The sequence below is a fragment of the Martes martes genome, assembly GCF_963455335.1.
Source record: "Martes martes genome assembly, chromosome: 10".
In the NCBI taxonomy this organism is placed as follows: Eukaryota; Metazoa; Chordata; class Mammalia; order Carnivora; family Mustelidae; genus Martes; species Martes martes.
In genome coordinates this window covers 96,549,373-96,566,064 of record NC_137898.1, presented here as the reverse complement: position 1 = coordinate 96,566,064, position 16,692 = coordinate 96,549,373, and the positions used below count along the sequence as shown (strand labels likewise).

Here is a 16,692-nt window from a genome sequence, read left to right as displayed (position 1 = left end):
AAGAATGTGGTATATGTATGGGCTACAGATTTTATTTGACCAAAGGGAGGAGTCAAATTATATAGTGAAAGAATAAACCCCAACAGGACAAGGTTTTTCCATATATTTTTGTTTGTCTTTTGAAAGCAGGTACAGATCTTCCTTTGCAAAAGGGAATCCCTGTTAACACAGGCAAACAAAGAATCTTGACATTGCTCATGACACTCTGTTCTGTAGTCAAGAATATTTTTGTGTGATTTTTTAATCACAATCACAATCCATGGATACATAGACAAGTGGTAGCAATTTCAATTCTACTTATGACAAAATATCAGTTCACCACTACTGAGTGGTATTCATTATTAGTGGGGATTGAAAAAGGTGAGCAAAATAGTGTGTCTCATTCATTCCCAAGCATTCTCAAGAATAAAAGAAAGAAGCTAGGTTTAACAGAGTATTCACTTCTTTTACCTATATGGAACTAAAAATCAAGAACAAGAACCATTATTAAAAGAACCCTAAAATTTTCTGCAGTTTTTTTTTTACCACCATACTGTGTCCACAATTTTTGTCATACCTTCTCTGTTTTAATACAATTATAAGTAATAAAACCCTCAAAACAGGAAAGTGCGCTGTGTAATTGTTTCAGAGAAAGCGAAAAAGAAAGAAAGAAAGAAAGAAAGAAAAAGAAAGAAAGAAAGAAAGAAAGAAAGAAAGAAAGAAAGAAAGAAAGAAAGGAGAAAGAAAGAAAGAAAGAAAGAAAGAAAGAAAGAAAGAAAGAAATGAACTGGTAAGACAGCATGCTACTCGATGTCTTACCTTGGATGAGAGAGACAAGAGAAAAAATAATAGGTAGTATTATCCTTAGATAGGGGAGGTTATCCTAATGTCTTCAACTCATATGGGGAATAAAGATCAGTTTGGATTCATCTTGGAATGGAGGATGACCCTCATGTCCAAGAATAGGTCCACATGTTAAACCAAGTAAGAAGAGAAGAAAGAAATTAAAGTAAAAATCCTGCCAGAAAGACTTTAGAAAGGTAAGGAAAAGGAAAAAGAATAGGAAGAAGAGGATAAGGAAGAGCAGAAAGTGGAGAAAAAGACACAACAAAGGAGGGATAGATGGTTCTTCTCAGTCTGAAAATCTCTTCAGGGTTTTCCTCAGAGCAAGTTTGATATCTTTGTTCCTGAGACTATAAATGAAAGGGTTGAGCATAGGCACCACATTTGTGTAAAACACTGAGAAAAATTTCCCTTGGCCCACAGACCCAGTGGACGGTGGTTTGACATAAGTGAGCAACCCAAATCCATAGAACAGACCAACAGTTACTAGGTAGGAGCCACAGGTGCTAAAGGCTTTGGACAAACTCTGAGATGCAGAGATGTGAATGATATTGGAAAGAATCAAAATATAAGAAATACAGATAATGAGACTAAATATAATGACAACTGTGCCCACAATAACAGAAATCACAAGCTCACTGGCATAGGTGTTGCTGCAGGAGAGCTGGAGGAGGGGGAAGATGTCACACATGTAATGGTTGATGATATTAGAATCACAAAAGATCAGCCTAACCATGCACCCCATGTGGACCATGGCACCAGCAAACCCCATCACATATGAACCAGATATCAGCAGAGAACAGACCTGAGGAGACATGGTAACTGTGTACAGCAGGGGTTTACAGATGGCCACAAAGCGATCATAGGCCATGGCTGTCAACACATAGCACTCAGAGTTGACAAAAAAGCGGAAGAAAAATAGCTGAGTCATGCATTCTGTAAAGGAGATGATGTTCTTCTCTGAAATAAAGCTTATCAGCATTTTGGGGGTGAAGACAAAGGAATAACAGAGATCAATAAAGGACAGATTGAAGAGGAAAAAGTACATGGGGGTATGAAGGTGAGAATTCAAGTAAATTAAATTAATTAAGCTCAAATTGCCCACCACAGTGACCACAGAGTTCACCAAAAACAGAAAAAACAGAGGTAGCTGGAGTTCAGGTCGTTCTGTTAATCCCATAAGGATAAACTCAGTCACAGAGGAGTCATTTTCCACAGCCATTCACTTCACAGGTATGATCTGCAGGAATAGAGGTAGAAGGTACCATTAACAATGGACCATCACTCTTTGTCTCCAGAGGGAGAGATGGATCTGCTGGTTTACAAGCACAGGGTTGTCATGCAAGGAATCTAAGAAGCAAGACTTCTTCTGATTATTCCTAATGATTCCTCATTTTCTCCTTTACTCCCACTCATGTAGTTTGTGCAGAAAGAATACTGATCTCAAGGCCCCCAATGTCTCTGCATGTCATTTCCTCCCTTCTCCCCAGTTTCCATTCAAGATTACAGATGACAAGAATAATAAATTAATAAATTGGTGGTGTTACCCTCATTTTCCTTTCATGGAGGCCTCACTCTGTTAGACCTTAAAGCCACTTCTACTCTACAGTCCTGGGGTGTCAAAGTTTCTGTCAAGAGAGGAGATAATGTACATCAGCACAGCCCTTAGTCTTTGACATGCTAAAAGTGGTATTCTGGAGAACAGGCCATGATCTCTACTTGAGAATTTGTCCAGAAGTCCTCTTCACTTGTAAGGAGGAAAAGAACCTTATATGAGCTCCAAAACAATCAGTTGACTCCAATGGGAATCTATTCCATGACCTGTAGTTCTGAGAAAATTGATTAGTAGCACAGAAAATTATTCTCTCCCTCATTATTTCCTTCCAAGTTAAATGAGTCCACTGAGGGTAGAAATTATTGAACCCATATTCATATCCTGTGTCACAGGCCCACCACTGGATCCTTTGAGACTCAATGTTTTGCTCAGTTTATAATTTCACAATAGGAATTCCTAATCCCCAGTGCAGAGGAATGAGTGCCTCCCTTTGTCACTTCCTTCCTCACCCCCTGTATTCTATGCACAGTTCTAAGAGGAAAGTCTGGGGCACAGTCACTTGCCATTTCTAGTACTTTCCTGAAGTCTCTGGGATTGCGTTTGTAAAACATTAAATCATAGCTTTAGCATTGTCCATGCTTGTGGATTTCACGTCTATAAAGGGATGTTTTAGCAAAGTGGTTAAAGAGTGGGAGTGTTACAGATGCCTGGATGGCTCAGTTGGTTAAGCGACTGCCTACGGCTCAGGTCATGATCCTGGAGTCTTGGGCTCGAGTCCCATATTGGGCTCCCTGCTCAGCGGGGAGTCTGCATGTCCCTCTGACCTTCTCCCCTTTCATACTCTCTCTCACTCTCTCTCTCTCTCAAATAAATAAATAAAATCTTAAAAAAAAATAGTGGGAGTGTTGGAGCTCGGCTTGATGGGTGATGGGTATTAAGAAGGGCACTTTGATATGATGAGCTCAGGGTGTTGTATGCATGTGATGAATCACTGAATTCTACTTCTGAAATCAATAAAGTTTAAATAAAAATTTGAAAAGAAAAAAATAACAGTAAATAAATAAATAAAAACTTAAAAAGAGAGAGAGAGAGAGTGGGCCCTCAAGTCAAACCTGGACTTGAAAATCCTTAATTGTGAGACTGAAGACAGTGATATAACTTCTCTGGCCCGTGTATGTATATTTTCATATCTATTCAATACCTATGTACAAATATAAAATGAGTTTTAAAGGAGAAATCTCACAGGGTTGTTGTGGGGATTAAAGGAGTTAAACCATATAAAGTATCAGAAACATACCTGGCACATAAAAAGAGCCTAAGTGTTGGTACACCTCCCCTATTTCCAATCCATATTCATTATATCAAGATTTTTCAACCTTGGAACTATTGACATTTTGGACTAGATAATTCTTTATTGTGGTGCTGTCCTGTGTATCCTAAGAAGAAAGCATCCCTGGCCTCTACCCATTAGATTCCAGTAGTATCCCCCACCACCACATGTGACAATCAAAATGTTCTCCAGACACTGGTATGCATCCCTTGGGTGGTAAAATTACTCCTTTTGAGAAATGCAGATCCATATGTAGATCCATAGCTACATGCAGGTGGACTTCCATAAATGCCTCTCAAAAAGTTCTATCTTACGTGCCTTTGGCTCAAAGTGTTCAAAACTAAAGTCGGCACATTGTTGACATCATCCAGGCAACTAATCTACAACCTAAACTTAAACAACTTCCTCTCACTGGCCATCTTCATCCAGTCTCCAATTCCCAGAGAATCCAACTCCTTGAAAGATTTGGCTTTCCCTCTTACACAGCTTCTATATTCTCTCTTCATCTCCAATTTAGATTACTCTAATAGTTTTCTAACCAGGACTCCTACTAAGGTGGAATTTGTAACTTTTTCTACTCTGTACCATCACTGTACAAACATGCACAGTCTCTTCTTGCTCTCTATTCCTAATTCCTACTGTTATATTGTTATAAGAGTAAAGTAGATGAGTTAGTGCCATTTTTAATCCCTCTTTTGTCATGTTAGTGAGTTTCAAGAAGAAATAGAAACAAGTTGCTTATCTTAGTCTTCCGTCTTTAACCAGAGTCCTCCACTGTAATTCTAACATGAAATCTAGAAGCATACTAAGTCCACAGGAACCTGGAGTCTGGAATGTAATGTCCCAGGTCCTGAGAGTCCTATTCTACCCAAAGTAGGAGGGCTAAAACTCCATAAATAGACTCTCTTTAGAGATTTTCCTGACTCATTACATTTAATGAACAATTTTTGAGCATCTAGACTGTAAGACAGAGTGAACACACACAAAATGAGGTACAGGTCTTGACCCAATGATTTCTCAATATAACTAGAGTGATAGACAAGGAAACTGAGATTTGTACCCCTCTTAGTTATTGTTAGCTGGTCACAGTCCTAGATTCTCTATTCACTTTCCCTCATGTCCCCCTCATGCCCACCCTCTAAATCAGACAGGGGGGGTTAATTGATTGCTCCATGGTCAAGACAGCAAGTGCCAGAGCAACATTTATATTTATATTATATTTAAGTGTCTATGAATGCAGAACTGATTTCTTTTACCATTACACTATGCAGAATTGTGTGGTATATGTGGAATATTTTGTAGAGGGTACATTAAGAATCCTTTAAATTAAGTGACATAAATTCAAGCTGAATCTGTCTAGATAAGCCAGCCTATACCACAAAAGTGTGTAAAGCTGCTAAGCTGAGGATGTACATGGTTCCCTGTATAGCTGTATAGGACTAAGTCATTCACGTGTATGTCTCTCTTTCCTCTTTTTGTTCTGCTTGGTTCTAATCAGTTTTAATCTCAGGTGGGTTCTCCCCGTGTAACAAAAAGAGAACCATCAAAATCCCTATATTTAGTCTTACCAACTCAGTAACTCTAGGGAGAAAAGAAAAGTTAAAAAAAAAAAAAAGTTATGGTAGAAAAGAGAAGTCAAATGATTTCAGTGACTAATGTGCTGATAGGCAAGATAATGTCTCCTAAAGTGAGCAAACCAATCCATCAAAATCACATAAAATGTGCTACCCGTAACAGGCAAGGGACAGTCAGAAAAACAAATAGTATAATATGTGCTTCTTATGGAGTATATTTAAAACAAGTAATTGATTTATTCAGATATTGCAAGGTGGAAAGACAAAAATATTGAAAAATATAAAGATTATTAAACTACATAAAATAGCTACCACACTCATAACTGGTAGAACGCATGGAAAGAGGAAGCATGATCAAGTTCTAGAATCTCAGAGGAGAAGCACTATAGGATTCGTGCTTGGGGAAATGCAGGGTTTAAAAGTGTTTGGATGTCTGAAGTAGAGGATCCCCCAGTGCTGGGTCCAACATGGAGGGAGACCAATGAGGAGGCCCAATAAGTGCTTGAGCCTCTCAAGGGGCAGAGACCATGCAATGAAGCAATGGAGGACAGTACAACTCTCCAGGGAGTGTTGTCCAGCTACTGACTATGCATCTAAGGAAGTGCAGAAAGTTAAACACCTTTCCATGTGTTTATTGGTCATTCGTGTGCTTTTTTTGGGACTTTTGAGCTTTCAAATCATTTGCCCATTTACAAAATGGTCTTTTATTATTGAGGTATCTTTTAATTTTTAACTTGTTATATGTAATGGTTACGACACCTTTATCAGAGACTCAGATACAGGTATTGCAAATATTCTTCAAATCTGTGGCTTGCCTATGAATTTTTTTGGTAAACCGATGCTCTAATATTAATGAAGTTTATTTTGTCTTTGTTTTTTTTTTCTTTTGAGTTTAGTGCTTTCTAGAATATGTCTAAGAAATCTATGTCTACACCAACATACTTTCTTATGTTTTCTTCTAGAAGATTTATGTTTAAATTTTACATGTATAGTCTGATCCATTTAAAATCAATCATTGTATATGGTGTGAGGTAGAGATCACTTAATTTTTTTCTCAAGAACAGAATTTCCAGAATCAATTGCTTAAAATATTTTCCTATCCCTATGGATTTACTCTGTTGCCTGGTCAAATTGCCTAATCAATTGACTGTATAAGTAAGGATCTCTTTCTGAACCTCCTGTGCTGTACCATGACTTATTTATCTATCTTTATAACAAAACCGATCTGTCTTCATTATCAAAGCCTAAATTTAAGTGTTAAAATCAGTTAGTGTAAACCTTCTGTGTCATCTAGAGGTCCCCAAGGAGCAGATGCCAAGAAATAATTAGACCTCCAAAGTATTTGTTGTGACAAACAGCTGTGAAGGATAAAATGGGAGGGAGAGGGAGTCAGTGATAAAGGTCTTCAAACTGGTTTGCAACTCTGACACCTAAGAAAGAAGAGAGAGAAGGAAAGACATGGTAGGAAAATCTCAGACTACAGTGCATTTCCAGAATGTCTCTGTTAGGATGACTGGAAGTACCTAAGCAAAGAATGCCTATCAGAAGACACCTATGTTACACAGCTATTGGCCATCTCCTCTATGACCCATCACACTAAGCCATTGGCTGGGGACATCTCAGAGTGAGCATGGACACAACAGTGAATCCAAAGGAGTATAAGCTATAGACTATCAGTCAACAATGCTTCCCACAGCTGGTTCTCTTGAAGAGTTGAGTAGCACCTCCCTATGACTGCCACAGTCCACTCCCACAAACAAATTATACTCCGAAGTTCTTTCTGATTTATTATTGTTATTATATTATATTAATTTTATTAATTAACATATTATTATATATTTATTAATATAATTTATTGATTTAGCAATAAACATTATTGTTGTTATTCAAACATGGTAATCCAATTCAACAAGTATTTCTTGTCCTCCCAATATATCTGACATTCTAAATATACAAATGAGAAAAACATTGAGAAACAGGAAAATTATAGGAAACAGTATCTACTTTAAATCCTTATTATCTTCTTGGCGAGACAAAGTGCTCACCAAGAAGATAATACTGAAAAATTTCAAATGTTGAAATCCTAACCTGCAAACATATCAGGATGTGGGGCCTTTTGAAGATGCTTAGGTCATGACAGTGGAGTTCTCATGAGGGTGATTTGTGCCTTATAAAAACAACTCCAGGGGTGCCTGGGTGGCTCAGTGGGTTAAAGCCTCTGCCTTCAGCTCAGGTCATGATGTCAAGGTCCTGGAATCGAGCCCCGCATTGGGCTCTCTGCTCAGCAGGGAGCCCACTTCCTCCTCTCTCTCTGCCTGCCTCTCTGCCTACTTGTGATTTCTGTCTGTCAAATAAATAAATAAAATCTTTAAAAAATAAAAAAATAAAATAAAAATAAAATAAAATAAAAAATAAAAAAAAAATCCTATGTGAGGATATAATGAGAGGTGTGTGACTTAAAAGAGTGCCCTCAGCCATTCGTACTGGCATCCTGATCTTGGACTTACAGCCTCCAGAACTGTGAGAAATAAATTTTCATTGTTGATTAGCCACCAATTCTGTAGTATTTTGTTATAACAGTCCAAATGGACTAAGACACAGATTTAAGTAAGCTCACAAAATGTTGCTAGGAATAGTTTATTATCATTAGTATATACCCTTTTTTCATTATAAACATCATTAAAAAGGTAAAATAATGTCTAACATGTTTCTCCCAATATGCCTTGTTTTCTTTTAAGTGATAAATAACAGACTTCAGTGAGAACTTTAGGCTCTTTTTCAAAATATCTGATATACCAGTCATCCCCTATATTTGGATCCTGAGATACATATGTATTATTTCTGTAGTCATACTATGTTAATACTATTTTTGGCAAAAAAAAAAAAAGGTGGAGTCATATGTATTCACTTCAGTACTAAATGAACTGGGCTGACTGAGGTTCCCAAACACAGGTGCTATGTAATACATATTTGACCATTTTCAAAGGAAACAAGAAAGAACAGAATAATAAAAAGAAAAGTTAGTAAGAAAATAGAACAAAATGAAAAGACCGAAAGGATTTGATTATACTTTAAGCTATATACATGTTTGTAATCAACACATCTCATTGAAGCCTGTTGCCTATAGCAACGACAATATGGAAAAGAAAAAGAATGTTTCTAAATTCACACTTCTGGATTTAGGTGAGCAAGCTGTAATTTCAACTTTCTGGTACTTAGGAATTTTATCATACTTGTCCAGGTTAGGAATAGCCCAGAGACAGAAACTGTATGGAAAAAAAAAAAAGAATCTGTATATTTGTTCTTTTTATAAAGATGTTATTAGTTATTTAGTAAACTATTATCAGGTACAGGAATATGGAAGCAAAAAATGAGGTAACATAGGGAAATGACATAAGGGAAATGATAAGATGAATCTATTAAAACACAGATAACACAATCTGCAGAAATATTCATAATAATCAAAACCTCTTCCTGAAAAATACTAACAAAAATTTTTAAAAATCAAATTCCTTTACATTATACCTTGTAATTACAGCATGTTTTTTCTCCATATTTTAATCAGGGCATTCTGCAGTGTAACCTTGATATCCTTGTTCCTCAAACTGTAGATCAGAGGATTGAGCATGGGTACCACATTAGTGTAGAAAACTGAAGAAATTTTTCCCAGGTCCATAGATCCAGGAGAAGAATATTTAAGATACATGAATGCCGCTGACCCAAAAAAAAGAGAAAGAGCAATGATGTGAGAGCTACAGGTACTGAAGGCTTTTGATCGGCCTTGAGCAGATCTGATATGAAGAATGCTAGTGAGGATAAAGACATAAGAAATCAGGATGGTAAAACTGGGTACTGTGATATTAATTCCCACGACTATCAGAACTACCACCTCATTGACATAGGTGCTGGTGCAAGAGAGTTGGAGAAGAGGAAGAATGTCACACAGGTAGTGGTTGATGATATTGACATGGCAGAAGGTCAGTCTAAGCATGCAGCCCGTGTGGGCAGAGGCTCCAGCAAATCCCATCATGTATGCAGCAACAGTTAGCAAGCAACAGACCTGATGGGACATGGTGACCCTATATAGCAATGGATGACAGATGGCCACATAGCGGTCATAGGCCATTGAGGTCAACATGTAGCATTCCGAGATGACAAAAAAGAGAAAGAAAAACAGCTGCGTCATGCACCCGACATAGGAGATGATGTTCTCCCTTGATACAAAGTTCATCAGCATCTTGGGGGTGAAAACAGAAGAGTAACAGAGATCAATGCAGGATAGGTTGAAGAGGAAGTAGTACATGGGGGTGTGGAGGTGAGAGTTGAGACCGATGAGAATGATCAAGCCGAGGTTGCCCACCACGGTGACAATGTAGATCATCAGAAACAGGAAAAAGAGGGGTTGCTGGAGCTCTGGGCGGTCTGTTAATCCAGCAAGAAGAAATTCAGTCACTGAGGAGTCATTTCTAACCAATATTGTCCTCTTTGGAAATCTGTGAGGACAGAAGAAAGTCCCATTAATAGAAACCCCAGCTCTCTCCCTCTCCTTACACATTCTTAATTATGAGAAGAAGACTCAGACCAGCAAATAAGTCCTCCTTCACTCCAAAGGGTCAGAGTGGACTGGCACACACACCCTTAAACATTAAAACCACTCTGTCTTGTTGCATGAGCAGCATGTGACAAACAACTGCTCCCATCTTTACTAGAAGATACAGGGATGGAGCAGCCGAGGATAAAGGCTACCTGTTGGTGAGCTTTGGTAGTGGGGAGCTGTCCCCATCTCTGCTTCCCACTCATCCTATCCTTCACTTCTTAATTCCTACTCATGTTTCCATTACCCTACCAGATACATCAGTTCCCCTGTGATGACTATCAAAAAAAGAGAAAAATCTGCTAGGGTAGCAACCATCCAGATGTTTTGCTTCCTAGAAGGAAGTGTCTCAGAGGGTTTCCAAATCCTTTACTACAAGAATCCATGAAGTCAATTACTGATAACACTTATTGAGGAGACCCTTGGTAGCCTAAGATTTGTAGTTAACTAGACACTGGGTGCTTCTACACATTCACCTCCTTTGTTCCATCCTACCTGGAAAGATAATGAACAAAGCAAAGTAGATGAGTTTCCTTTGTTTTGTAGGAGGGCATGAAACATAATTTGAATGTTGATTAAATTAGTAACATTTGTGGAACTATATCAAGCTGTATACTGATTATGACATGTAAACTTTTCCATATGTATAGTATATTTCAGCAAAAAAATATTTTTAGGGAAAAAAAACAAAACTTTTCTTCCTCCAATGTGCCTATTTTCTGACCATGTCACTTGGAGCTGCTGTACGTCTCCTGCTACCAAACTGAGGATGATCCCAACACAAGAAGGGTGTGCTGAGAATAATGCAGGCAGTAAGGTCAGAGTTGCATATGTGACTTTCTTTTTATTAAAAATAAATACTTTTCACCATTTTTCAGCAACAGAGTGAGAGAAAAATAGAAACTTGCATAACTCACTTTTCTTCCATTGTGAGAACTCACTGCGGAGTCTTTGTGAGTTTCACCTCCACTGTCCTGTAGGAACTGGCTTTTATAATATCAAAACTGAGCAGATACAGTCACAGGATCTTCTTCATTTATAGGCAAAAGAGCAATAGTATAGATCTCCCAGACTGAATGTTCCAGGAGTCAGTCTGAGGAGTTGATCAAACTTCTGGTTGTAAATTTACTAAGAGTTCGAAGGGAAACCACACAGCTGACATCAGACGTACCATGTCATAGAGAACAAGGCTTTTGCATAAGGCTTTTAATTCTTTTGGACCTCATTAGAAATCTAGGTATAGGTCTCCCCTAAGATCTTCCTATCATGATATATTCTACAGGGAAGAAATTGATGTCTGAGTTTACACCCTAATTGTGACAGTAAATGTTAATTTCCCATCAGGGATTATATATTACCCAGGTTTTACAAGAAAGGACCCTCCGCTGTCCCTTATAAAGATGCAGATAAATAGAATCTAAAAAATGTCACTAATTATCTTTCTAGGTAACATATTTGTGTTAGCCAGAATTTGTGAACTGAACAGTAAAGTTTATTTATTATACTCTTTTTAATATTTTGAGAACCTTCAAATAATCATTGTTTATGCATATTTTATAGGCATATAGTGAAAGGATACTTTTAATTGTGTTTGCAGATAATTGTTTAATGAGAAGTTATTTGATAGACTAAGAATCCATTATCCCATGAAACTGTTCTGACTCAATATGTCTTTGCTTTCAACATTTAAAAAGTAAATCTATAAGAAAAATAAGTATTAGTAGGCTTCCATTTCAAGAAAATATTACCTTAGAATTTCAGCATATATATTAATTTCTACTTGTGCTTGTGAGAAGGCATCTAAATTTTTCTTAAATGAGTATAGATTCACAGGTAATTGTAAAAATAATATACGGATTCCCTTGAAATCCATCCAGATTCCTATCACAGTGACATCTTCAACAACTGTAGTATAAAAGCAAAACCAGGAAACTGACTTCAGTACAATAACTAGACTTTAGGACTGCAGACTATTCAGTTTTCAGTGGTTTTACATGTACTGAGCGTTTCTGGTGTGTGTGTGTGACTGCGCGTAGATCAACTCAATCTGATCCCTTGTATAGATTCATGTAATGACCATCACAATTAGGATACAGAAGTTCCATCACTTTATTCTACCCCTTTAGAGTCACACCAATCCCTCTCCCCAGCATCTATCTTCCAGCAACCACCAACCTGTTCTCCATCTCTACAGTTGATGCCTTTAGAGAACAAGAAATGAAATCATATAATATGTAACCTCTGAATTTAGCTTTTTTTTTTGCTTTGGTGAATATTTGTGGTTTTTAAAAATTCTTTATTTAAATTTAATTTAGTTAACATATAGTATATTATTAGTTTCATGGGTAGAATTTAGTGATTCATCAGTTGCATACAACACCCAGTTCTCATTACATCATGTGCCCTCCTTAAGGCCCATCACCCAGTTACCCCATCCCTTCACTCCCCTCCTCTCCAGCAACCTTGTTTGTTTCCTAGAGTTCACTCTTTCTCATGGTTTGCCTCCCTCTTATTTTATTTTTCCTTCCCATCCCCTATGTTCATCTGTTTTGTTTTTTTTAATTCCACACATGAGTGAAATCATATGGTGTTTGTCTTTCTCTGACTGACTGAGCCTAATACCCTCTAGTTCCATCCATGTTGTTGCAAATGGAAGATTTCATTCTTTCTGATGGTTGAGTAATATTCCATTGTATGTATGTGTATTGCATCTTCTTTATCCAGTCATCTGTCGATGGACCCCTGAGTTTAGCTTTTTGACTAAGTATGATGCCCAAAAAATAAATTCAATATCCATGGATTTATATTATTATGGGAGAGAAAGAACAAATGTTCTTTGAGAAGAATTTCAAGAATAACTCCTCTCAAGGACATAGAGCTTAATTCCTCTCCCCTAGACTTAATGACTTGATTCCCAAGGACTGAGTATGGAAAGGCAGAAAACAGTGTATTTTTCTCCCTGACAGACACCACCTTAAGCAATTGACAAAAGTTAACATCACCAGTGATAAGTCATATTGATATCCAACAGACCATGACAGGCGCCTCACTCTGTTATCCTTTCCAAAATGTACAACCCAATCTAATAATCAAAAAGCAGCGTACAAACCCAAATAAGGGCATTATTCAACATATCTACCTATACTCTTCAAAATCATTATAGTCATTTAAAAAAAGGCAAAGACTGAGAAAATAGAGATCAGGAAAGACTAAGGAGAAATAACAATTAAATGCATTGCGGAATCCTACTAGGATCCAGGAACAGAAAAATTTCATTAGTGAAAAAATTCTCTCACTCTATATTTTTCTCTCTATATATAATCCAGATGTTAGAATTATTTGACAAGAATTTTAATGTAGTAAACATAAAACTGTTTCAATAAGCAATGACAAATATTCTTAAAACAAATTATAAAATAAAATATTTTTAACAGGCAGAAGATTTGAAAAGAACCAAATGGGACTCTTGCTCCTGGGAGGGTGGAGATGGTATATTTTCTCTTATTCTTCCTCTTATCACAAATAAAAACCCTGGACATTACATATATAAAACAACATAAGACATTTCTTAAAGGTAGAGAGGAAGAGATACACTTGTAACAGAACTGAGGACTCACGGTCAGTTCCCTGGATTACTTTTTGCATCCTACATCCCAAATTTGGAGAAGCCAGCAACAGAAAGTTTCAATAAGCACATATATTTTTAAAAATTAAATTGACAAATTGATAAAAACCAGACAAAAGCTACCTCTCTCTAGACAAAAGACCAGGATAGGGACAACCTAAAAAATTAAAATAATAATTAAAAAAGAAAATAACTAGCTCCACTTACACTCATGGTGGCAAAGATGGAGTGGGAACCTGTCTACCCTCATGAGGTTATGTTAAATTGTATCAACAAAACACACACACACACACACACACACACACACACACACACACGTGTGTGCATGCATGGAAGCAGTCAGAGGAGGCCTAGTGGAAAGTCAGGAATTCTAATTACCCAGCATCAGTGAGACCACCCTCACCACAACATCCATGAAGAATATGTGGGGAGCCAGAATTCCCATTTCCATTCAGTAGTATTGAGGGGTTTCCTCCTTTGAATGTCAACAAAGGCTGAGAGGGGAACATAAATTTCTAATTCAACCTGCAGTAATAAGATAATCCCTCCCTTCCCCCACTGGGGCAGTGTTAGGGGAAAACAAAACAAAATGAAACAAAACAAAAAAACACAGACTAAAAGGAAGATTAAAATAAGATCCAGAGTCTCATAATATAATATGAAAATGGGCAGGTTTCAATCAAAAGTCATTTGTCATACCAAGAACCAAGAAGACTATATACTAAATGAAAAAAGACAACTACAGATGCCAACATTGAGAGGTCAGAGATGTGAGACTTACCTGAAAGTCATGATAAAGATGTTTCAATAAACATTATGAACACACTTGAAACAAATTAAAAAATGCAAAGTCTCAGCTAAGAAACAGAAAATGTCAGCAAAGAAATAAGAGAAACAAAGAAGAACAAAAGGGAAATTTTAGCTTCAATTAGTAACTTTATGAATAGACTCAACAACAAAATGGACCAGAATCAATGAACTAGAAGGTAGAACAAGAAAGATTACACAATCTGAAGAGCATACAAAAAAGTAACTGGGAAAAAACTGAAGAGAGTCTAAGAGGCCTCTAGCACTGTAACAAAAAAAATTCCAATATTCATGTCACCACAGTCCTGGAAAGATAAGAGAAACTGTGCTAAAAGAGTGTTTAATTTGCGGGAAGTTTCAAAATTTCCCAAATTTGGCAAAAGACACAAATGTACAGATTAAAACAGGATTCCACCCAAAGAAATCCACACCAAAACACAAAATAGTCAAATTTCTAAAAACCAAAGACAAAAAAGTGTAATAAAAAAGAAACAATACCTTGAGTCTTCCAGGTGGGCCTGGTGGTCAGGAGCACCATGGCGGGTGTGGTAGATGGCTCCGCTGGGGAGGTGAGGGTGGTGAAGGTCCATAGGTCCAAGGTGACCTTTAGCAGGGCCCATGAGGTGGGGAAGCCCTGGGGTGGGGATCATCCCCAGATGTGTGGGGCTGTGGTGTGCTGGAGGCCTGGGTGGCTACAAGGAGTCATGACCAGGTTGCTCAATGACAGCACTCCTGTGGAGGGGGCCCCACATGAGGAGCATATGGCCGCAGCTGTATTGTCTAAGCCGCCAGAGGTCACAGGGGATGGAGGAGCACAAGAAGGAAGGTGAGGCCCTGAACGAGGAGCAGAGGCCCAAGCACTGGTTCTCCAAGTAGGAGCCAAAATGCAGGAGGAGGTGGCTGCCACCACGCTGCCAGAGCACAAGCAGCAGAAGCTGTAACACATCTTCAGAAACTCAGTCACCACCATGGCCCAGCTCTACAAAGACTGAATGTGTCAGCAGCCAGGACTTTCTCTCTGGGTCCCCTTCCAACACAGCCACCGCCATCACCAGTCTCTACAAAGAAGCATGGAGACCCATCAGTGAAATTTTGACATTGGAATTCAGATTGGCTCTCAGCTATGCAATAGGGATGCATTGGCTTGGGTTAAAAATCTCAGAACTATTGGTAGAGATTTCATCAACTTCCTGTGTGGAAGAATTCCCCCACCACAAAACTCTAGAGCCCCCCTGGCCAAGACCGAGTACAGTGTCCCCTAACGTAGCTACTTCAGCAGAAACTAGCTCATCAGTACAGACTGATTTACAACCCTTCTGGAAGCCATAGCTCTGAGTTGTAAAAACTTTCTCAACACATTTCTGTGGAAAAGTGGTGAAGAGTGTCCCTGTGGACCCAATTTCACATTTAGCTTAAGGTCCAGGTAGACATTGTCTGGTTTTTGTCCATTATACTAACTATGTGTTCAGGTCTTCCCACAAAGGGGATAGAAATAGACAAGAAATTCCCAAAGATACTCGCATAGGTGTTTGGATAAACTATGGTGTTACTATAAACACAGAGAACTCAAGAAGAGTACAAATACTTGTAAGTGTATACATTCAGTTTTGAACATGGTGGTCTTGAGTTGCCAACTGGACATCCAAGTAGAAGTATACAGCCTAACGAAGGCTAAATAAAGTTCAAGACAAAAGACCAGAATATGAAAAAAAAAAGATTTGGAGAATTATTTCTGTAAAGGTTAAAGCCATGACATTATATCAACTCAATCAGAGAGAGGGTAAAGAGAAAAAGAGCAGAGGTCAAGAAAAATATTTGGGAAATCCCTAATATGGGTTTTATACTTGGGATAATTTAAAACCCAACCATTACTAAAATGGGTTCCAATTCTTATATTCAGACTCCTCAAAATTATAAGGGAACTAAACATTCCTCGGGACAAATTTGAAATATATCCCACAAGACAGACATTCCTTGGGCTGCAGCAGTGATGAGGACCTTGGAGATTCATTAAAACACGTGTTTTCTATGGAAATGTTAAGAACTCTTATTCAGGTGATGTAAGAACAAGAAACACTCCTTTTAAGATCATATTATATCAAATCATATTGCAAGAAGAGTTTTATGCTAAGGTTCTAACCTAGAGTTGAAAGTCATTCTTTCACCTTTAATACAACCAGTGTTAAAATGTGCAAATACAGAATGAGAGTAGAGAGACTATGAGCTTATCCTTACATTGCAAAACTATTTCATTCATTTCCTTTGTTCCATCTACATAACTGTCACCTTAGCCTAATTTAATTATAACAAAGTATATCAAACAATCACTCTTTTCATGAGATATACCAAACCATCTCTTGACTCCTTTTTAAGCAACTCAGGCCC

The 16,692-nt window shown here is 37.8% G+C and overlaps 2 protein-coding genes across 3 annotated transcripts in view; both read right to left on the bottom strand.

The window, feature by feature from the left end:
* Positions 1-2,044, bottom strand: part of LOC308350370 (olfactory receptor 8B3-like) — a gene marked incomplete at both ends in the record, with an annotated part of 209,653 nt that extends 207,609 nt beyond the window's left edge. For both annotated transcript variants that reach the window (XM_080815553.1, XM_080815552.1), the window contains one exon: positions 1,949-2,044. In XM_080815553.1, coding sequence (XP_080671679.1) covers positions 1,949-2,044 — 96 coding nt within the window. The remainder of the gene's footprint in view (positions 1-1,948) is intronic.
* Positions 2,045-8,813: 6,769 nt separating this feature from the next.
* LOC308350941 (olfactory receptor 8B3-like) lies at positions 8,814-14,845 on the bottom strand (the record flags this gene model as incomplete). The annotated part of the gene is made up of 3 exons (XM_080816383.1): positions 8,814-9,774; positions 11,624-11,780; positions 14,806-14,845. The coding sequence occupies 3 exons, from the start codon at positions 14,843-14,845 to the stop codon at positions 8,814-8,816; spliced, it is 1,158 nt and encodes a 385-aa protein (XP_080672509.1).
* Positions 14,846-16,692: the final 1,847 nt, after the last annotated feature.